We start from the raw sequence: 24736 nt of genomic DNA, 5'->3' as shown, positions 1-24736 counted from the left end.
GTTGTAGATTATTGCAAGAGTGAGTATTGATAACAGAACCCGGGCATTAGTTCAGGCATTGAGAAGAACAACTGACCCAAAGCTCTGCATTAATAGGGTTGAAGAACTGACCTTTCATCTTCTAGAATTTCCAGAAGGAAAAGGAGTAGCTGTCAAGGTAATTCTGATTTATTTAATCTGGTTTTGTCTTGGAATAAAAATAATAATGAACCTTCTAAAATGGAGAAGACAATGCCTTTCATTTTTTTATGTAAATATTTTTATCATACATGTAATCTGTTATATAGTCAGTAATTGCCCCGTTTATTCTATGATATACATTATGTTAAATGCTCCCTTTTATTCTATGATATAAATTATGCTATTAGTACTAGTATCTATGCTTTGAGATTAAACATTTTAAAATAGAAGCTAAATCTCAGTATATCAGTTGAATTGCCTTGTAGCTGCCAAGTTTTTCTTAAATTCAATGTAGATATTTATACTATGGTATTACTCTTTGAAGACAGGACATGTAATTCATAAGCAAAACTATTGCTAATTTTTATTTCATGATCTTTTGTATTTGAAAGGAAAAATTTTAATGACCTTATCGATAATTGAATTGGTGATCATGTTAATAAAACAATTAGGTTTGTTTTGCCTCTGTTTTTTCATATTTAAAATAGGGAAGATATTTTAGAGCCATTTAAAGAGACTACTTTGACAGAAATACCATAAAATATGATCGATGTGGTTGTGTCTCTTTACGTCTGTACTACAAGTATTTGTAATATTTAATGAATAATTTGAAAATATCATATAATGAATATAGATGATGTTAGCATTTGATTAGAGAGCTTTTAGTGCTTATTTTAAACTTGCCATTCAGAAAATTGTACATTAACTTAGTTTACGTTTATTCCACTTTTGACAACCATCTTGCTGAAAAATTACCTGTCTTTAGATAATGTACCCTTCTGTAGTTTTATGTTGTGTAATTCATTCATTATAATAGTTAAACTTTATAATTTCATGTTCATAAAATTTTGGATTATATTTCATATATGTGTGATTTCTTACCTAAAAAATAAATTTTCCAAATATAGATATGCTTTTAAGTCCATTTAACATTTCAATGATATACTGAAAGCAGAGACCTAAAATAGAATTGCATACTTTAACGAACGTTTTAAAAATGTTTTATTGAATTATAATACATATGCAGTTTTAGGTATAAAGTTCAATGAATTTTCACAAATTGAACACATGCATGTAACCAGCACCCAGATCAAGAACAGAATTTCCCAGCACTTCAGAAGCTTCCCTTGTGCTGTCTTTGAGTCTGAGTCTCCCAAAAAAGGAGACACAGGCTAGTTTTACCTGTTTTTGTATATTATATAAATTATGATGATTGGCTTCTTCCACTCAACACTCAATGAGGAGGAATCATTCACATTGTTGTGGGTAGTTGTAGATCATTCTTTCTTAGTGCTTTTGTGTTCCATGGTATGAATTTATCACTGTTTATTGATTGTACTATTGATGGATTTCTGGGTAGTTTTCAGTTTTAGTCTATTATGAATAGTCTTGCTAATACAAACATTGAGGACTTTCTTATTTTGCATAACTGATCCCACAAACCTAAGGACTCTGCAATACCAAGGAGAATTGTGATATAGGAATGTATATTTAGATCAGTTATGAAGGAAAATCTAGATAGCCTGAAGAAAGTTCTCAGCCTTCCACTAAATAATAAGCCTCTCAAAAACAATGAACTTGATAATTGCTTATGATATGTTAGCATGTACGCTCTTATGTGAACTTTCCCAACTAAATTTTTCATTATTGGCAAGAATTGAGCTTTTTAAAAATGTTAACAGTTGTTTGTTATAAAACATCTGCATGAGTTTTACTTTTTTCTGTGAGTACCATTTTTATGGTGGCCACGCCTAGGGAGTTGTCTTTGATATCTAGTGCCCTAAAAGAAGCTGGTCTCTTTCGTTTATGTGTATTTTGTGTGCTGATTTGTGGCAGCTGCATCTAGGAAATTGCCTTTGATGATTGTTTTCATTGTTGGTTGTGAAGGTAGTCTCCTTTCACTATTTTTTTAAATAAAAAAGTAACTTTTTATTATTTAAAAAAAAAGAGCAGCATGTGGACATTGTAGAAAATTAGAAAAAAAGAAAAGCGAAAATAAAAATGACATATTTCTACTACCTTGAGATTGCCATTGTAATGTATTAGTGTCTATTTGTGTTAGTCAGATTAAGCTCAGTTAAGCTTTCATAACAAACAATACCAAAATCTCAGTGGCTTAACAGAGAAGTTTGTCACTCATGCAAAGTCGCCTGTGGGTTTGGGTGACTTTCCAGGACAGTGAACCTTCTTGTGGTGGCTGCTTTGATCTTGTTCCCTAAATCTCAGTGTGAGGCCCTCTCCATAATGGCTGTAGCAGGGTGAGAGAATGTTTCAACAGAAAGTGTCACAGGTTTCTTCTCCTCACGACTTACTTGTCCTGCCCAGTTACGTTGGCCTGAGAAATACTTTGTGTGCTTAGAAGGGGAAGCAAACTGGATATTGGTGAACATTAGTAATGTCTTCCAGGGTATTCCTCCAGAAATTGTCTGATATATATATATCTATATATGATATATATAGATATATATATATGTCTCCCCCAAAAGAAAGTCATTCTGTATGTACTGTTTTGTAACCTGTTTTTTGTAAATTTTTATCTCATCCTATACCCATTTTGAAAATGTTCTCTATATAACTGATTGGATCCAATTGAGGGTCCTGTCTAGACCGTACATTTCACCTGGTTATTTTCTCTAAGTCATTTATAGTGTGGCCTAGTCCTTTCTTACCCACATCTTCAAAGCTGACTAATTGAAGAGACCAGACTGGCTATCTTGTAGAGTGGCTTGCTTTCTGGATTTATCTGGCTTCCTCCTCATTGGTGTTATTTGATGTATTCCTCTTTCCTTTTTTATTTCCTGAACACTGGAATTTAAATGTAAAGGCCTGTTTGTGTTAAACATTTTCTTTTTAGAGCATTGTAGATGATGTCATGTGCCTCATATTGCATCGTATCAGAAGATATATAATTGGCTGAATCAACCATTAGTAATGCTAAGGTTGACCACTAGATTAGGGAAATGACAGTCTGATCTTGTTGTTGGACAGTTAGTCTAGAACCATTATCCCATCAACTGTCAGCCTGTTTCCAGAGCTAATCTTTTCATTAAGGTTCTGGAATGATAAATTTCTCATTGATGTTCTTCTGTAAGCGTAGAGCTTTCCTTCACCAACTAAAGCTATTCGGTTACTCTCAAAGACCAATTTGACAGGAAAAGCAAGAGAAATGCTTAATTTCTTTCTACATAGCCATCGGTTTTCAAAGTAAAGTGTTGCTTTAAAAGCTACCTCAATGGTGACATGAATTTTTGGCATCCTTTTTTTTTTTTTTTACTATCATTATGAACTCATAGTTTTTCATAAATTGCATTTCTGTAATCTTTTTTTCACCTCTCTTTTTTCTAAATGGTGAAATTTGTCTCAACTTTGACTTGTAGGGGCCCCTCTGAGCTGATTCATGTGTCTTTTAACTTTTTATAAAGATATCATATACAGAAAAGCATACATATCATAAGTATACAGCTCCATGAATTTTCAGAAGTTGAACACATCTGTATAACCAGCACCCAGTATAAGAAATAGAATGTTACTAGCACTCCAAAAGCACCTTTATGCCCCCTGCTAGTCACTGTCTCCAAAAGAATTGACGAGTTCCCCTGATTTCTGGCAGTGTAGATTAGTTGTGCCCCTTTTTGCGTGTTATATAAATGGAATGATGCTTTTCTCAATTCTTTGTTTCTCCCCCAAATCAGCCAGTGCCTCAAGGGAGGAAAAGCTATAGTTTATGAGCCCACTTCCTAGCAATTATCTCCTCTCCAGATTCTTTTTTTTTTTTTTTGAGGAAGATTAGCCCTGAACTAACTGCTGCCAAACCTCCTCTCTTTACTGAGGAGGACTGGCCCTGAGCTAACATCCATGCCCACCTTCCTCTACTTTATATGTGGGATGCCTCCCACAGCCTGGCTTGCCAACTGGTGCCATGTCTGTACCTGGGATCCGAACCGGCTAACCCCGGGCCACGGAGAAGCGAGACATGCACACTTAACTGCTGCACCACCGGGCCAGCCCCACCCTCTCCAGATTCTTAGCCCCCTCATATCCTGAGTGTGTCAGCAGCTCTAATGCTTTTATTTATTTTATTTTATTTTATTTTTTAAAGATTGGCACCTGAGCTAACAACTGTTGCCAATCTTTTTTTTTTTTTTTCTGCTTTATCTCCCCAAATCCTCCCTGGTAAACATAGTTGAATATCTTAGTTGCAGGTCCTTCTAGTTGTGGCATGTGGGACACCACCTCAACGTGGCCTGACGAGCGGTGCCATGTCTACCCCCAGGATCTGAACCAGCAAAACCCTGGGCCGCTGCAGCAGAGTGCACGAACTTAACCACTTGGCCACGGAGCCGGCTCTGCTCTGATGCTTTTAAACAGATGGCATTTCTTCTGTATTTTTTCAAACTTTTCCAATTGTTCTTGGAAAGAGACTATTCTATCCTAACCAGAAATGAAAATTTATGTTTCTGTCTCCACCTTTGTCCAGGTTCCTCTAGTGGGCTTGGAGCTTAACACTAGCCAGGGAACAAAAAAAGGAAAAAGAATTTAGAACAATAGTATTTGAGATTTGACTTATCATAAAAAAGAAACAAAATGAATGATACATTGGGAACTTATTTGATTTACTGAAGGTTACACAGCACAAGTATAGCTGCCACTCAACTATTCCCTTAAACCTGGGGTACTGACCAGATAAGATGCTTCTGTGCACAGAACCTGGAGAATCTTCAGTAAACTCGACATAGAACCCTAGGGTTTAAGTTCTTGCCTCTGATTAACAGTGTGAAGTTGAATGCTTAGTATCTTGAAGTCCTAGGTTTGTCTAAACTAGTTCTTCAGTTGTAATGGTCAGCTTTTGCCTTCTACCTTAGTTTTACTTATTAATTAACATTTGTCCGTATTTTGCTGTGAGCTATCCTTGTACCCCATCTGCAGTGTACACAGATGGTTTATTCTTTTTCTTTTAATAACAAGTTTAATTTCCAGTAATTACTGTGAAGCAGTTTCATTTTCTTTAGGATTTGGACAAAATTTTATATAAAATTTATAATGTTAACCTTTTGTTATATCAATTAATACTTTGTAAATTTGTGCAAAGCAAATTATATTTTCTCTAATTGTTAAGCATTGTACCTTTCAAAGAAAATACTTGGATAGAGGTTAATTTTTGACCTGGATATTAGGACAAATATATATTCTAAATATTGACCAAGATGTCAAAAACTAATCTATTATTTAAGATTACTGAGAAAGTAGTAAACACTTCAACTTTGATTATGCGTGATGATCTACGTGTGTTAAAAATAATCATATGTTTTCAATCTTGATTTGACAGAAGCAACAAAATATCTTTTCTCTCACTTTAGGAAAAAATTATTCCGTGTTTATTACGATTGCGACAAATTAAGGATGAAACTCTTCAGGCTGCAGTCAGAGAAATTTTGGCTTTAATCGGCTATGTAGATCCAGTGAAAGGAAGAGGAATCCGAATTCTCGCAATTGATGGTGGAGGAACAAGGTAAGGCAAAAAAATGATTTTTTAAGACTATGGATCCAGTTCAGCCTTAGGAATTTTTTAAACTGATTTCGTGGAATTATATCATTATAAAATCAAATTTTTTTAGTTATTTTTTTCTGAGGAAGATTCACCCTGAGCTCACATCTGTTGCCAATCTTCTTCTTTTTGTATGTGAGCCGCCACCTCAGCATGGCCGCTGACAGATGATGTTATAGGGAAACGAACCTGGGCTGCTGAAGTGGAGCGCGCCAGACTTAACCACTGGACCACTGGGGCTGGGCCTAAAATCAGATTTTTTAAATAAAACATAAAATAGTTTTTCTTAATTTATTACTTTATCAGTCTAAATGCTTCCTTAACATATACTTGAATTTCCTCTTATTTCAATTTGTCCTAATATTTATATTTTAGTTTGGTCTTTTCAGATATTTTTTGTAGTTGAGGACAGTTTATCATGATCTGAAAATCTTGGCAATGTTTTATGTTAGCTTTTTTAAATTATATTTTTCTTACCCATATGTATCAGTCAACTAGTCACTTAATAAAGTGACAGTTGTAAAAGGAGTCCATATCAATAACTTGCTGAGTCCCTATATCTTCTCTTGCAGGTGCCAATTCTGGTGCCACGCAGGAAATATTTAGTGCATTCTTAGCTCACCGTCAAGCTCCATTCTTGCTACTGGCAATCCATCCATGCTTCTTATCCTGTCGTAGTTTGTCTAGTTCCTTACTACTTGTTGGGTAGATTTCTTCAGCTTGGTTTATGAACCATTCTCCCCATACTTTCTAGCTTGGGTTCGGGTTGCCTGCCATCTCTGCTCTTACCTCTTAGATTCATAGTACATGCTCTGCCTCTTGTTCTTAGCTTTAATTTACCTCTCTGATTTCACTCTCTGGAATACCTGCCTTGCCAATCGCTCTTCTGTATGTTCAAGTACCACCTCTGTCTTTTTGTTAAATTCTGCAGTCCTGTGTGTCAGCCAGGTCTTTTAAATTTTGACACCAGTTTGAAGGAAGGAGTGAGTGATGAGAGAAGGTGGCTATTTAATAATCTGGCAGAGGACAATAAAATACTAACCAGCTGGTGGCAGTGGGAAGCAGGAGGAAGGAAATATATGCAAGAAAATTTTGAAAAAAGGAGGAGGACTGGATATGGTAGAAATAGGTCAAGATCACTCTTAAGCGTAAACTGTGTGGATGACTGGGACAGAATTGCAGGGACGGGGGAGGAGGTGACTGGTATTGAGAAAGACACTTCTGTTTTGGACGTATTGAGTGTAAGGTTTCACACAGCCATGTAGAAGTGCTCGGTCGACAGAAGAAGATAGAATTGGTTGAGGAGAGAAGAGTCTTAGAAGATCTTTTGGATGTTTCTGAGGGAAGTGAAATAATCCAAGAAGGTGAATGTCATTCATGTGATAGATAAAGTGGCAGTGAATTCGAGAGAATCATTCTGGTTCATAGCATTGGTTCCAAGTGATGAGAAGCAGGTAAAATGGCAGTTAATGAGTAAGGAATTTCACTGAGAAGCAGAAAGAAGCCAGTCCTCTCTGCCATTAAGTTCAGAGGAGTTGGGAGGGATGGTTCGTTCCTTGAATCCACTAACAAGTTTTGACTGAATGCCTACTATGTTCTAAACACTGATTTAGATCTTGGGGTAACTCTAAACAAAACAGACAAAATCCAAGCCTTCGTGGTGGCTGCCTTCTAGAGGAGGAAGAGACGACAAATAGAAAAACAAAAATATGTTAATGAGTAGGAATGGGTGCTATGAAGAAAAGTAAAGCAAAGTAAAGGGATGGAGAGGAACAGTGCTGTTTTAAAGAGTTATCGTGACTATGACTTTCTGATGGAGTAACGTTTGAGTAGAGATCTGAAAGAACCTTAAAAGGCATTCAAATATCTATTTCAAGTGAGGGAGGCATGCTGAAAAGAGGTTTGTGACCATAAGTGTTTGGTTTTATAGGATACGGGTTCTGTTAGTCATATAGGGAGGAAGTCGGAGTGCAGATACTTGGGGAGACCTGGAGGTGGGTAGGGTGCAGGTGGGTTTAGATCAGTGATTCTCCACTGGAGGCACTTTTGCCCCCAGAGAACATTTGTCAGTGTCTGCAGACATTTTTGCTGGTCACGACTTGGGGACTCCCACTTGCATCCACTGAGAAGAGGACAGTTGCTGCTAAATATCCTGTAAGGCATTGGATAGCCCCCTACAACAAGGAATTATCTGGCCCAAAATGTCAGTGGTGCTGCTGTTGAGAAACCTTGGTTTAGGGGAATATGAGAAAGCAGCCAGAATGGGAAATTTATGTGGAAAGGAGTAAGAGATGAGGGCTTGTGAGACAAAGAACCCATAGCTTTTATTTCTTTTGTATGAGAGAGCCTAGTACAGTGTTAGGTGTATAGAATCAACCTGGCAAGTATATTTATTTTTAAATTTATCCTGAATTAATTTATAAATATAGCATTTTTAAATAGTTTTCTTCTTGATTGTACAAGTAAAACTTGGGAGGGGGAAAAAAAGAAAAATATAAAGAAAAAAACAAAAATTAGAGCTCACAATTCCAAGATTACTTTTAATATTTTGATTTCTTTCTTCGAATTTTTTTTCTGTGTGAATATATGTGCATGTTTTATTTCCCTTTTATTGGATAATAGAGGTTACGTTGTTAAATATATTTTATCTGGCATTTTCTCTAATTCTTCATGTCTCACATTGAATTCATAATGTATCTCTCTTATAAGCCATCGTGTCTCTTCAAATCCACATTACTTCTTGCAATTAAAAAAAACTCAACATCTTTGGTTTTCTACTTTAATCTTATGGTATTTTCTAGTGATTTCCTGTTAGCAGCATGAAAGCACAATTTGACACTCTAAATTTTATTTTGTGGTGCCTGACTGCTGCTGTGTTCCAGGACTTCTCTGCCCTACACCTTGTATTGTGATTAGAACATTTCATTGTTTCTATATATTCTCCCAATGTTAAGAGTTGTCCATGTGTTACACATACACTGAATTGGCCTACACCTCCTAGACTATTTCATCTTTCACATTCATTATGAAGCCGTTTGCTGCCTTGGCAAGGATCCAGAAATGACCAAAGTCAGCAGCATAAATTAATACATCCTTACATGCTTAGTACATTGTACTAAGGTCATTGAGTTTTAAAAAATGAATAAATAAAATAAACGTTAAAAATATGACTAGTGAAATATGTAAAACAAAATGTATAGAAGCTTAGGTAAGAGAAGAAACCAATATATGGCATTCCAAAACTGGTGAGCAGAGGTTTTAAGTATCTTCCACAGTTGAGGTGTTTAAGAACATATCTTAGGGGGCTGGCCCCGTGGCCGAGTGGTTAAACTCACGCACTGCGCTGCAGGTGGCCCAGTGTTTCGTTGGTTCGAATCCTGGGCGCAGACATGGCACTGCTCATCAAACCACGCTGAGGCAGCGTCCCACATGCCACAACTAGAAGGACCCACAACAAAGAATATACAACTATGTACCAGGGGGCTTTGGGGAGAAAAAGGAAAAAAATAAAATCTTTAAAAAAAGAACATATCTTATATTGGTGTATCCTTGTAGATCCTTGTAGTCTTTTTATTTATTTATTTTTTTTGCTGAGGAAGATTCACCCTGAGCTAATATCTGTGCCAGCGTTCATCTATTTTGTATGTGGGTCACTGCCACAGGGCGGCTGATGAGTGGTTTAATGGTCTGCCCCCAGGATCTGAGCCTGTGAACCTGGGCTGGCAAAGCAGAGCACGCCAAACTTAACCACTGCACCATGAGGCTGGCCCCTCTGTAGTCTTATTTAAAGAAATACTAGTATACGTTTAAAAATGTGCTGCCATAACACAGGTTTATACCATTATTTAGATATTGGATTTTTGGAAGTGATCCCCAAAACTTAGGCAGTTTTTACTGATGCTAATTTATATTATTTATTTTCGTGTTAGCATATAAGCTAGAAGAGCAGTTTGCAGGATTGTCTCATTCAGTAACTTAACTTTGCTTGAAGCGGGAATCCTCATTTTGCCCTCTGTCTTTTCTACAGGGGTGTGGTTGCTCTTCAGACACTACGAAAATTAGTTGAACTTACTCAGAAGCCAGTCCATCAGCTCTTTGATTACATTTGTGGTGTAAGCACAGGTAATTGTCATTACATGTACGTGCTGCATCCCAGCGGTGCATTAAGAAAAAGAACATAGCGCTTGTGTTTAAGAGCATGGTCATTCTCTGAAATGGTGGTATTGGTTTCATGTTTTGATGAAGCATAATCCGTTGGTTTGCTTAATGAATTTTAAAAATGTTTGTTGGAAATAAGTTAACATTCAGAAATAGTTTTTAATGTGCTTTTCTAATATGTTTTAAATAGACCACAGTGACAAGTACAAATTATGAATTATTGCTTTGTGGTGTAGTCACCTTAAGGAAAGTGATGAAAGGAAAGGAAGGTGGGTGGTCAAATTGGACCAATAGATTATTAAAGATGGGTAAGATTTTACTTTTTTGTAAGAGGTGTCCCTCTGTGAGGAAATTGCTTCTTACATCAATTTTTATCTGGTTATTTGAAGCCAGGATTTAAATTGATAAATGTGAGAATCTTTGTTTTTAAAGGCTACTTTTTAATATTGCTAGTTGATGTACATTTAAAATTATAGTTTCATGTTTATCTGGAAGTTGGCAACTTAGAATACAGTAGTTACTGAATAATTTCTTAGTTTTCGTTGACTCACCTCAGATGAATTTTTGTTTTGTTTCTGTTTGGTTTGTTTTTCTGTTTCCTCACATCAGCTCTCTCACCCGTCTACCCTCCCCCGCCCCCAACCCCCTGCCCCAGGCCTCCCCTCCACAGAATGCACATTAAGCCGCTCAGAATACCTTAGCTATTGCTTACTTCCCAGGCAGCACTCCAGGACCATTAGCATTGTGCATCCTTGCTGTATGTTTTACCACCGTTTGACCTGATAATTTCTCACTTTATGTTAGTTTATCTTTGTAGACTTATACTTTTATTTCTTTTTCCCATTCTTTTGACTTATAATAGTAGTTCTAAAGACCACTAGCAACAAAATCAAATGATTTCTCTACATTGTCTGTGTCAAGGATGACAGATATTCCCATAGGGCATATTAATCAATGCTTAATTGTGAAAACTAGATGAGAGCAGTTGCAAGGATGATTCAAAAGCATAAGGAAGCAGTGATTCCTATGATGTTCCACTGAACACTAATTCCTCAAAATGTTAGCAAATTTGTAGAATGCTAGGCTAAAGAAATTAAACAGATTTCTTTACAGAGGGCCTTCTGAGGGCTTTTAGTATGTTAAAATGCATTGTGACTCTCAGGATAGGAAAATAGTATGTATATCCCCAATTGATTTAACTATGGAAACTTTTCTTAAAGAGACATCTCCCAGGGCTAGTGTTCTTTGGTACTTTTTTTGCAGCTATTACCCGGACCATTTCAGTTAAATTTTGGAATGGTCCTAGCTTTGGCATCATTGTTAGTGGGTGCTCAGTAAAGAGAATTGTAAATCACAGACATTCATCTGTGGAGTAGAATATCAGTTTATGTACTATGTACATTTCTGTGTTTATCACAATATATCTTTTCCATTGTGTCTTCTAGCTTATGTTAACCTTAACTCATATTACAGTGCTTATAATTTTCCTTTTTTTCTTTTACATTTGGTGTATTATAATGTTTTGATAATGTTAGAAGTTTTGTTTGTACTTATAATTTTTATTAAATTAATAAATATATATTTAGTTTAAGGGTAATGTCTTTACCAGTTCAGTAAAATTCAGTTTTTTAATATCTACTTATCTTTATAGTAGCTCTACTTAGAGAGGAGGGACTTAGGGGCCAGCCCAGTGGTGTAGTGGTTAAGTTCGCATGCTCCACTTTGGCAGCCCAGGGTTTGTGGGCACAGACCTACACACTGCTCATCAAGCCTTGCTGTGGCAGCATCCCACATACAAAATACAGGAAGATTGGCATAGATCTTAGCTCAGTGACAATCTTCCTCACCAAAAACCAAAAAAAAAAGAAAAAGAAAGGGACTTAATCTTTTTGGCAAGTTATTTGTGTTAATTAGAAATTTTCTGCAAATTGGAAAATTGCAGAATTCTGCAAATTGCTTATGCAGAAGACATAAGCAGTCTTACCTTTTACTAGAATAAGACTAAGTATAATAAAATACATAAAATATTTAAAATACATTATGATAGTGACTTCCTGTTTTTCCTTTGTTCTCAGTCTCAGGGTAAACAGTCATGCTATATGGGTCTTTGCCCATCCCAGCCCCTCCCCATACCCCAAGCTTCCTCCTCCCCTTTTTCTCCTTAGTTCAGGGTTAGGCCAGTTGGGTGCACTAGGTGGCAGTGTGTCCTACCAATTGCAGCTAGGATATGCAGTCAGCTGTTCAGAAGACAGCCCAGAGACCTAATGTCTTTAATTATGTTTAATTTCTTTAACATCCCAGGACCTACCTGAAGGAGTAATTATTTTAATGAATTGGTAAGATGTCAAATATACTGTATTCTGTGACTAAAACTAAGGAATTTTTTAAGGTTAGAAAGCACGTTATCTATGACAATATCTTAATTATATATTTTTTGATTTAATGTAAAACAACCCATTTTTATATATTTTTTTTATTTTTATTTTATTTTTTCCTTTTTCTCCCCAAAGCCCCCCGGTACATAGTTGCATATTCTTCGTTGTGGCTTCTTCCAGTTGTGGCATGTGGGACGCTGCCTCAGCGTGGTCTGACGAGCAGTGCCATGTCCGTGCCCAGGATTCGAACCAACGAAACACTGGGCCGCCTGCAGCGGAGCGCGCGAACTTAACCACTCAGCCACGGGGCCAGCCCCCATTTTTATATATTTTTAAATCATCATCATCATGATCATTGTTAGCATTCCTTTAATCCTTACTGAGGCCTGGTAAAGCCCTGTGTATGTGTTATCCTGATATAAGAACCTTATAAATCTTGGTTGTTGTTATTCTCCTTATATTATAGATGGAGAACTTGGAGCTCTGAGGGGTTAGTAGTTTGTCCAAGTAACAGTTAGAAAGTGTCGAAGCTAGAACTTGAAGCAGGTCTGTGATTCAGGAGATGTGTTTAGTACTGTAATGTAATGCCAACGCTGATAAAACGAAGGATTCTTTCTTTCAGGTGCTATATTAGCATTCATGTTGGGCTTGTTTCATATGCCCCTGGATGAATGTGAGGAACTTTATCGAAAATTAGGATCAGATGTGTTTTCACAAAACGTCATTGTTGGAACAGTCAAAATGAGTTGGAGCCATGCATTTTATGACAGTCAGACATGGGAAAATATTCTTAAGTAAGTTACAATTATTCTTCTTTAAAATGTTTTGATTATATAGGCAATATGTGTATATTATAATTTGAAAAACGCAGAAAAAAGGTAAAGAATAATATTAAATTATTGATCCCAATAATCAGAGATAACCACTGTTAAAATTTTGGTGAATCATATTCTAGTCAATTTTCTTGGATTCATGTGTGTGAGATTTGCATGTACAGGTGCAAAAGGGCCTTTGTAAAAATTGAGACCACATTGTATGTGGACTATGTTTGCATCCTCTTGTTTTTACTTAGCATATTAGTCTTTCTCAAGTCATTAACAGATATACTCCTAAAACATTTAGTAATTTTTAAACATTTCTCTTCCAAAATGCTACAAAGCCATTATACTCACATTCCAAAAATATAAGCATAAAATAGAAACTTAAAATCATCCACAATCTTGGCCAGCTCCGTGGTGTAGTGGTGTAGTGGTTAAGTTTGTATGCTCTGCTTCGGTGGCCCGAGGTTTGCAGGTTCAGATTCTGGGTGCAGACCTAGCACTGCTCATCAAGCCATGCTGTGGAGGCATCCCACATGAAATAGAGGAAGATTGGCACAGGTGTTAGTTCAGTGACAATCTTCCTCAAACAAGAAAGAGAAAGATTGGCAACAGATGTTAGCTCAGGGCCAATCTTCCTCACACACATACACGCACAAAAATCACCCAGAATCTTATTATCCAGAGCTAGATCTTGCAATATATTTCCTTCTAGTTTTTTCCTAGACTATATGCATTTTATATAGCGGAAATTATATTACAGTTATAATTTTATATTCTTTCCCTTTTTTCCAACTTTATTAAATTTTCTTGACAAATTTGTAAAGACTACACTACATTCCACAGTGTGATGATACCATATTTTCTTAATCAGTTATGTTTAGGACATTTATGTTGTTCCTAATTTCTTGTGATTATGAACAATGCTGTGGTAGGAAAATTTACATTTCTGCCCACATTTTAGAATATATCAATAGGTCAGTTTAAGAAGCGTAAGTATTGGGTCATTGTTGATGTCTTTTAAATATAATCTTTATATAGGCAATAGAGAATGTCTAAAGAAAACAACTAAAATAACTTATAATTTCACTAAGAACAAAAGCACTATTAACACGGTAATGTACTTGTTTCTAGAATTTCTTACAGATAAATAAGTATTTGTGCATAGGGGAGCATGAGTGTGTATTTATTCCCTTCACAAAATTGCAATGATAAGGCACATGTAGTTTTGTATCCTGCCTTTTCACTTATCGTTTTATCATGAATGGGTTCCTGAGCCAGCCCTGATGGCCCAGCAGTTAAAGTTCACTGCACTCTGCTTCAGTGGCCCGGGTTCAGTTCCGAGGTGTAGACCCACACCATTTGTCCATCAGTAGCCGTGCTGTGGCAGTGGCTCACATAGAAGAACTAGAGGGACTTACACTTAGAATATACAACTGCGTACTAGGGCTTTGCGGAGAAAAAAGAAAAGAAAGGTAGCAGATGTTAGCTCAGAGGGACTCTTTCCCAGCAAAAAAGAAAAGATTTCCTATGTTGTTAAATATTTTTTGAGACATATTTTAATAGTTTTTCACTATCTCATTTTATGGATGTACTATTTTTTATTTAATGAATTCCTTATTGATAAAGGAGGATACTTTAGATATTTTTACAGTTCAAAATAAAGGTTAGATGGACATCCTATATCTCTACTTAAATCTCGGATTATATCTTCAGGGTAAATTTCTAGAGTGAAATTTTGGGTCAGAGAGTATACATGTTTTAATAATCACCAGATATACATGTATATGTGTGTGTGTGTATATATATCTCTCTCTCTGAATTGTTCTTGAAAATGGTTATCCCAACTTACCTGCCAGCATCAGATTGTATTTCCAGTTATGAGATATTTAGGAACACCAAACATTTTAATTTTTAAAACTGTCAGTTTATTTTTAAAATGACGTTTCTAGTTTGCATCACTTTGGTTATTGATGAGTTTGAACATTTTTTATTTTTTTTATTATATTTCTTTTTTGTGTGACATTCAAGGGCATAGTATTTGCTCATTTTCCTATCAGAGTATTCTTTACTATATTTTAAATATATTATCCATTTATTATATGTTGAAAACATGCTTTTTAATTAACTATTTTTTTAATGTAAAGCAGTTTAAAATCTTCATTTAGTCAAATCTTTTCCTTTCATTTTTAACTTTGCTTTTATGTTTAGAAAGTCTTTTCTACCTTGAAATCAGGTAAATCTTTATATTATTTTCTAGTTCTCGGGTTTAATTAAGTTTATTTTTAATTCTTAAGTCATCAGAAATTTATTTTGATGTGTATTGTAAGGGGGTCAAACTTTAATTTTCTCAAATATTAATTCAAACATCCCTGTACCTTTTACAAAGTACTTTTTCCTTCTTTTTTTTAATGATTTGAAACACCACCTTTATCATATTTTAAATTATCTACATTTGAGTCTGCGTCCAAGTTTTTGTTTTTCTATATTGATTTTTTAAATTTTTGTCCAAATTCTTTGTTTAGTTATTGAGCGTTTCGTAATGTTTTTGTATTGATATATCAAGTCCTTTCTCCTAGTCACAATTCTGTTCGCCATTTTCTTTTTAATCTCTGAAGTAAATCTTAGGTTACTTTTTATCACATAAGAAAAAACCCCACTGATGTTTTGATTGAAACTACAGGAAAGATAGCAGTTCTTTTGTGTAATATTGACAGTTTTCCAGTTGAGTAATCTTCCATCCATTGATGTGTATCTTGCTTATTTTCGGGTCTTCTTTTGTGTCTGTTAGAAAAAAAGAGTTCGTATCAGTTCTCATGAAATCATAAAATCATAATACTGGTAAGATTTTTTAATGAAGCTTTGAAAATTTACAGTAAAACTAGTCTCTCTGCTATGAAATATTTTTTTCCTTTTGTTTCATTAGACTATCTTCATGTATTTGCATGTTGCTGTTTTACTGGTGCTCCTTCAAAAGCTTCCTCATTTTTAATCAGAGCATTGATAAACTTCCTAAGTATGGTTAGTTGTTTTTTTCTTTCCCTACTTTTCTACTCAGCCTTTGCTGTAAAACAAACCACTCCAAAGTTAGAGGTTTAAAACAACGATGGTTTAGTGTCATGATTCTGTGGTTTGACTGGGCGTTTTTTCTGTTCTCGTCTAAACTCACTCACATGGCTGCTGGCAGCTGGCAGCTCAGCCGAGGTGTCTGGGACAGCTGGTCTCCTCTCCACATAGTCATTCTCGTCCTGGACTGCCTCCCATCCTGGCGGTCTCAGAGTTCCACGAGGGCAGTTCCCAGGGCATAAGTAGTTAGCAAGCCTCAGTTTGATGGCGTGTTTGCTGATGTCCCATTGACGGAAGCCGTTCAAACCCAGGCTCATTGTTTATTGAGGGCATTTTTATGTATTTTTCTGTGATAATGATTTTGTGTTATTTTAGGGACACTTTTTAATTATAGCTTCAGTACAAGCTAGGAGTGTTAAGAATTTTTTGCTATTTTGACGTCTCTTTTCAATAAGCAATTAATGTTCCTGACTTTCTCTTTGAATTTGTATTTCTAAATTTAATTCACTAAAGCATTTTAATTCTGTTTTTAAAATCAAACTTTAAACAAAAAATAAATGTGAACTTTGCTTGTGGGAAAGCAGCATGCTCCCAGGAATTCTGTCCCAATTTTACAGCAAGATTTCTATGAAAAGATAAAGTGCAAGACCCTTAGGAGAATAAAATTGCATTGATCTTCGTGCAAAAGAAATGTATAGATCAGGTTGAGAAAGAAAGATCTTCTCCTCTTTAACAAGTATTTTACATTGATATTTGTAAAAGATTGTAAAGGGTAGATCACTACTTAATTTGTAAATTCTGCCTTATTTGAAATTCACTCAGATTCTGTTGAGGAATGTGAGTACTGTGTGGAAAATGTCTTTAGAAAAATTTTTTCTTATTGAGGCAGGTTGGTAAAAAAAATCGTCTTTTATATTCAATATGGGGGAAAATGCATAATTTTTAAGTATGGAAAAATCTGCACTCAAATAAAATTCCTGTCTTATTGTGGAATTGTGGAAATTGCTGCCCAAGAACAATTTCTATAATGTTGCAGTAATTCAAATGCCAACTCAGATGATTTAAAAAGCCTTTTTGGAGGATGATATTGGCTCTGTATTGCTGAAACAAGTTTAAAGAGAAAATGTCCTGATCTGGTTGTTGGATGACTCTCTGACTAGTCTGCCTATACTTTTGCAGTCTTATCCCAACACATCTCCTTTATCCTGTCAGGAGGACCCTGAAAACAACAGATTTATTCTGCCTCTGCGCCTGTATCCTGTAAATGTCCTGGCTTTGAGTGTGGTGTCTTGCCATCTTTTGGTGTCCTTGTCAAGCTATACCTCCGTGCATCTGTCCCTGCTGCCACAGCCTGTGTTGATTCCCCGTCCACCCCAAGAACTGTAGATACTCGCAGTTTGAATCAGAAGTTAATAACTAACTACATATTGTTTCATGTGCATTAATTGGATTACAGCCATGTGCTGCATAGTGACGTTTCAGTCAACGACGGACTGTTTACATATGATGGTGGTCCTAGAAGATTACTACCGTATAGCCTAGTTGTGTATAGCCTAGGTGTGTAGTAGGCTATACCGTCTAAGTTTGTGTCACTACACTCTGTGATGTTTGCACAACGACAAAATTGCCTAATGAGGCGTTCCTCAGAACATATCCCTGTTGTTAAGCAACACATGACTGTACAAGGCTCCTAGAGGAGATTCTTAGACTTCTTTTTCGTCCCTCATAGCACTTTGACAAAGCCAAGAGCAAACAGTAATTGCGTAGTGTGTGTTCCCTGATGTTAGGAGATAAAATCATTTTGATGTAATTTAATTCTTCTCCTTTAATAAAGGGATAGAATGGGATCTTCACTAATGATTGAAACAGCAAGAAACCCCACATGTCCTAAGGTAAGTTTAGAGTCTTTTCAATATAACACCTAGTTGGAATTGAAGGTCAGGTGAAAGCACTTACTCTGAAGGCCCTTTATTCAGGGAAAAATTTCTTAGGAACCTCCTTGAATAGATAATATTGATTCCTTATATACTGGGTCATTCTATGAAGATATAGGATGTGATCATTAGGTTTTTTCTATATTCAATAGAAATATAGCAAAAGTTTAAGAACGTGAAACTCTGGGACTAAAAATAAGAAAGAATTATTTTATTATAAGAGCTAATCAAATCTAGTGATTTAAGGAAAATTGTGGCATTTCGTCCCTTAGATTTTTTAAAAGAAGTTATATGTGCCTTTTAGACATATATTAAATTAACGCACGAATGAAATCCCAGTTTTAGAAATGTTAATGTCACTAGGGTATGCCTTAATGTGGCTTCTCTGTTTATTTATTTTGTTTGAAACCCAATAATCTGAATATTGCTTGAGTTCTGTGTTCTTTAATATAACTTGATTAAGGAATAGGATTTATGTACTTAGGAATCCCATGTGGCTTATATTTATTCCTGGATGACAAGGTGTAACCATGAAGAATCAAATACAGCTTCTTCTATTGCTCTTTGATTCTTGCTTGTTCATATTTTCATTCCTTCTTTAGATGTTAATTATGTACCCAGCATGCCAGCACTGTGCTAGGCACGTCGGACACCTCAGTGAGTAAATGCAGACATGGAGCTTATAGTTCAGTAGGGCAAAGTAGGCATTAATCAGATAACCCCACACGTGAGATGTGGTTTCCCTGAAATGCGTGCTGTGGGGCACAGAAACAGTTCTCTGAAAGTATACCTGTACCAGGACATGAAGGAAGGCTACTCTAAGGAAATGAGAGTTGAGATCTCAGTGTGAAGGCTGATGAGTAGGAGGGTTCCTGGCAAAAAGATGACCTGTGCAGGAGGAGTCGTGGTGAAATGGAGGAACTGGAAGAGTTCCTGAAGACTGGGGCCTGAGCCTCTGAGGACAGTGCGTGACATGAGGCTGGAGTGGGTGACCAGGCAGGGCCTTCGAGGCCATGATAATGAGATGCACATGGCTCTTTCGGAGAACACTGTTGGATGTACTCCACACCTGTTTGTTCCCCTGTATCTTCAGGGCTTCTTATTTGTTTATTTTGAAACTGTGGGAGTTGCCAACTTTAAATAGAAGAATAGGGTGGGTGTGGAGACCATTAGCCACCTGAAAAAGTAATTCATTCATGATAAATAGGAGCAACGACCCTTGCATTTCTTAATTCAGCCTGTCTTTGGACCAATTAACAGAAAGACCCTCTGGATTTTAGTGTATGGCCAACTCTTACCTACAGTGGCTCCGAGACACAGTTGAATCTCTCACAGGAATTTGAGATATGACCTTTGCTTTATAAAATAGCAAAGCAAACAGGTCCCCGGAGGGCTTGGCACAGGACCCTAACAACTTTGGCTTCATCAATACCTTTCATCTTAAGTTTATATTGCAGATCGTTAACAAATACAGCACATTTTACATAAATTCAACTGACATCAATATCTGAGACCGAGGGTGATCAGCATTAGGTTTTTAGTAAAAAAGAAACTACCCAGCTGCCAGTTATTAACTGTGATCAGAAAACCTTGAGAGTTTGTGTAGTGTTGGCATGTCAGTTACTAAAGTCATAATGCTTTCAAAGAGCACAGAAAAAGACTACTTTGTAAATAATATTATGAAAATAGTGTATTTATTCATCTTTAAATGATTTTTATTCATTCCTACTACTGCTGTATCAATTATTATATAAAGGTCTGCAAATTTATGCCTTCTTGAATGTCCTTTTAAATAGCTTATCATACAGTCAAAAATATCTTGTATTTACCTCTGTCTTATAAGACATTTCTCAAAATTCTCAGTTCTTGTATCTATTTTGCCATAAAGAAATACCTATTTAAAAAGATCTTGTTCCCTTTGCTTAACATTATAGTTATGCTACACATTTATCCTGATGGATAGAGTTGTAGGTTGTTCATTCATAGTACTAAATATTTAATTTTTACAAATCCCAAATATTGCTGCTTACAATGGGTATTGTTCATTTTTTAATTCATTAGGTAGCTGCCGTAAGTACCATAGTCAACAGAGGGATAACGCCGAAAGCTTTTGTGTTCAGAAACTATGGTCATTTTCCTGGTATCAACTCTCACTATTTGGGAGGCTGTCAGTATAAAATGTGGCAAGCCATTAGAGCCTCCTCCGCTGCGCCAGGCTACTTTGAAGAGTATGCACTGGGCAATGATCTTCATCAAGTAAGTTGACTGTATGGCTTCTCTTTTTAAATTAATGTGGTTAAAAAGAATCAGCTCTTATTAAATGTCACTGAACTTACAGAGGGACCAACCAAGGAGACTTTCTTCTTCATATCTCCATGTGGCAAAAGATGTACAGGACAAGATGTTTTTATTTGTTGTTTTTTTTTTTTTAATTAGCAAGCTTTTTGGCTTGAGCATATTTTAGGAAAGATTCATTTTGTATTTTATATAATGTGATTCATTGCCAATTATGATAATTTTGTTGATGGAAAAATGAAGTGGTATGTATGATTGGCTTTCCAAATGTGATAAAAATTAAAAATGAAACGCAGTCACTAAAAATGCAGAACCCAGTCTGTTTGACAGTTTTGGCGGACGTATTTTGAAGGAGAGGGTATAATAAAATAATAGTTGTAAACACTTGTTAAGTTAGCTGTGTGCCAGGCACCTATGTAGGCCTTTGCATCTATTATCTCATTTAATCGTTGCTGCTTAGGAGGTTGACAGAGTTATTTCCACTTTACAAATGAGAAGTTGGAGTCTTAAGAAAGGTTAAGTAACTGGGCTAGGGTCACAACTGTTATGTGATGGAGTTAGGATGCTATCTGTAACTATTTTTAAGTTTATGGCTAAATGATCTATAAAGTTGAGTATTTCTGGTAATTTATACTTTTTGTGTTGTATAGACTCATCTGTTTATTGTAAATTTTTTCTCTGTCAAGTTTTTCCCACTATTTACAGAATAACTTATATTAACTTATATCATAACTTTAAATAAATGATAAAAAAAAGTCAATAAGGCTTTTGAACTGATAATTCCAAAATATGTGTATTTTATATATGCATGATTTTTATATGATATTCCACTTAAAATCCATCTCATTTGATGGAATCCATAACCTTAACTTTCCTCTCTAGTCACTGAAGTATGTGTGCTCTATTTATTTGGTATTCACATATACGTTGAGAAAAAAACTGTCTTGACAGAGATTTTTAGGTATCAATCTAAACTACGTAGCAGCCATGTAAGTTTAATTTATAATTTAATTTTTGATTTTAATAATGTCAGTGTTATAATACTAAATCATTTTTATCAATTTTTTTTCTCCTATGTTTTTGTGTAGTAGCTTAGATATATTTTAAAATGTTATGGTCAGCTGTCCCATGTGCTGTGTCTTTCTGGAAGTGATGTTATAATCTTTGTAGTTAAGAGATTAAAAGAGGATTTCTTTTGTCTTTGGAGTCAATTCAGACTATTTCGTACTTTGCCAAATCAGTCATTGTTGAATTATGTAAGGCACTTCCCCTTCTCGCCTTTCCCTTCTCTCCTCCACCCCCTCAGGACAGAAAGTGCTAGCTGTAGAGTCTTTCTAACATGGATTTCAGGACAGGATCAGTCAAAATAAGATTTTTATTTTAATATGTAGCTTGCTTGTTTTAACAACTGTTTCTCCATATTCTTATAGTATTCTCACATGTTGTAAATGGAGAAATAACTTAAACAATGTATTCAAAATATAATAGTTAAGGTTTATAACATAACTAAGATGCTTGTCATGCTTCAAATTGTAGTTATGCCAAATATTAGTGAAAGTCTCAAATGATGTTACTGCAGTTCAGGACCATGTGTTCCCAGACTTGGAAAGAAGTTATCTCATTTGCTCTTTTTTTTTTATCTAAGAGGAAGTAGTTCTAAGGTTTAATTCAGTCCTGTAGAATACACGTAACAATCAAGGTAATTCGGTGGTTCTTTTTCTGTTCGGATAGACTAGTGTTGTTTCTTTTCATGTTTAGCCATTTTTATATTGGTGATCATAATCTTTGAACTAAGCTTGAGCTACAGATTAAAATAACTTCTTATATAAATTTTATGTAAAGCATATAACCACATGTGCGGAGAATATACTTTCATGTAAATCAGTGATTTGACTCCAGAAAGATTGGCACATCAACTTTAATAAGAATATTCAAATGAACCTGGAGTCTAAGCAAACTCTAAGTAAACATTTTCCTTATTGCATATTCTCTTCCAATACTTGAGGAAGAAATGAGATATTTTTCTCCTCAAAAAACATTGTGAAAGATTGATAAGAATATTTTAAAGTGTGAATGATCTTGATTGCTTGAACAAAGAAGAGATTCAGGCAAAGTTCTTTTCCAGCCCTTCAGAAGTTGCCCAGAAGTTTACAACTAAAATATGTTACTTAAGGGGATGGACTATAGTTAGTTTTTGGGTGGTGAACATGATGTAATCTATACAGAATTCCAAATATATTATGATGTACATCTGAAAATAAACAAACAAATGAAAAAAATGAAAAAAAAAAAGTAAATTCCACTGTAAAAAAAAAAAAGAGTAGCTGACTTCTCCTTTGCTGGCGACAGTGACACAGTGTGGATTGTCTAGTCTCTTTTGCCCCACAGCTCAGGATTCCACAATATTTTTCAGAGTGCTGGTCTGTCATCAAACCCAACTGTAATCACTGTGCTTAACTGATCATCAACCAGAGACAGTTAAAGGAGAAGGGCTCCTAAAGGCAGAAAAGGGCAGAAGAAAAATCCAGGCGTGAAGTTAATCTCGCAATCCCTTCCCCAATCTTCCGCTTACATTGTGAGCTAGTAAAACCCGGTGTGTGATAAATGTCTGGAGTTTGGGCTCACATTATTAACTCAAGAGCTGTAAAACATGTGAAAACAATCTTTATTTTAAAAAAAAAGTAATATGGTACTTAATTACAATCCTCTTATCCTAAGTTCTTTGAATAATTATATTCAGTTATTTCCAGTCTCATTTTTAAAATCCCTTTTAACTGTAACGTCTGACATATGTTTTAATGTAAGTTACTTCATAACCTTTTTGGAATCAGGTAGAGTATAAATTATAGGTTAATGTTTTATTTGAGCAGTTATTGAAAATAATGCTATAATAAGAGGTATGAGTATGTAGATGGGTAGATTTCATTTGCCTTTGACTATAAAGAGAAGAATATTATGACCGTATTTTCAAGGTTTCTTGCATGTCCTAGAAAATTATAAAATGGGAAGACTTCTTTTTGAGTAGCTTCCAGTATATTACTTCTCCCTTCTCACCCAAGTAGCATCATACTTATCTTGAAATAGTATTTTTTATACAAAATTATCCCTTTTCTCTCTTTCTCTTTTTAACAGCTCATTGAGATATAATTGGTATACAGAAAAAATGCACATATTTGATGTATACGATTTGATGAGTTTTTGGCATATGCATATTCCTTCTTTCTTTTTCCATCTTCATCTCCAAAGTTAAATCATTCATTCTCTGTCTTTGGAGAAAGAGCCTGATAAATTAGTTCTCACTAAAGGTTTTGATGACAGATTCTAATATATTATTTCTCTTAGGCCTTATTTACATTTTAAAAGGTTATATTCACAAGTCAGAATACATTAACCTAGAAGGAGTTATGATATTTCATATAAATATTCCAGATAAAGAGTGTTTTTAGCAGAAAGAGCCTGCCCAGCACCTGCCAAATTATGCCTGTGCCAGGCCACAACTAATAATTTTCATAACTGGACAAAAATGTAGTGAGTGTTTACTCGGCACCAGGCACTGTGTTAGCTGGGAAGAATGTAAAGGTTTTTAATAATCGTTGGCATATTGTTTGTGTGTCCTGGATTCTACCCTCAAATAGCTCAAACTAGAAGAATTTAACAGTTATAGAATGAGAAGATATTTCAATAATAAAAATATATACAGGGTTAAGAGATGGTACAGAAGATGTGGTTTATTCTGTCAGGGTTGGTCTTACAGAGAAGTTCCCATGTGAGTTGAGGCACAAAGAATGAATAATTGCTTAGGATGGAAACAGGATGAGGAGGGGAGCAAGGGAGTGATTGCTTAATGGGTACAGAGTTTCTGTTTGGACTGATAAAAACGTTTTGGAAATAGATAGTGGTGATGGTTGTAAAACATTCTGAATGTAATTAATGCCACTGAATTGTAACTTAAAAATGGTTAAAAGGATCAATTTTTTGTTATATATATTTTATCATAATAAAAAATTTTTTATGAAAACCCTAAAAGAATAAGAAGCTGAGATGAGATGACTAGGAGGCATTCACATTGTCCACTGGTTATTTTCTGGTAGGTATCCTGAGTTATGATTTGAAATGATTAAATATGCATAAAAAGCATCTAAATCTTAGGTTATTAAGTACATGCACGATGTGCTGCACTTGAAACACAATCCTGTGTGTACCTCTAAGAGATGAGTAGCAAGTTATTCTGTCAATTCACTTTTCAAGTCTCTTTACCTCAGCACCTAGCAGTGTGCCTGTCAAATACCAAGTACACAATAAATAAATAGCTATGAATATGAACTTAAATGAATGAAGAGGCTGCAGGAAGGACCATAGACATCA

At 35.4% G+C, this 24736-nt stretch overlaps 1 protein-coding gene across 4 annotated transcripts in view; it reads left to right on the top strand.

Moving 5' to 3' along the window:
* The window catches only part of PNPLA8 (patatin like phospholipase domain containing 8), a 55103-nt gene that overhangs the window by 8287 nt on the left and 22080 nt on the right, over positions 1–24736 (top strand). For all 4 annotated transcript variants that reach the window (XM_005609080.4, XM_005609081.4, XM_005609082.4 and 1 more), the window contains exons 3-8: positions 8–157; positions 5538–5689; positions 9753–9847; positions 12881–13052; positions 17977–18034; positions 20138–20332. In XM_005609080.4, coding sequence (XP_005609137.2) covers positions 8–157; positions 5538–5689; positions 9753–9847; positions 12881–13052; positions 17977–18034; positions 20138–20332 — 822 coding nt within the window. The remainder of the gene's footprint in view (positions 1–7; positions 158–5537; positions 5690–9752; positions 9848–12880; positions 13053–17976; positions 18035–20137; positions 20333–24736) is intronic.

Source organism: Equus caballus, chromosome 4 (genome assembly GCF_041296265.1).
Source record: "Equus caballus isolate H_3958 breed thoroughbred chromosome 4, TB-T2T, whole genome shotgun sequence".
In the NCBI taxonomy this organism is placed as follows: Eukaryota; Metazoa; Chordata; class Mammalia; order Perissodactyla; family Equidae; genus Equus; species Equus caballus.
Note: the sequence above shows the minus strand (reverse complement) of the source record. Positions and strands in the feature narration are given on the sequence as shown.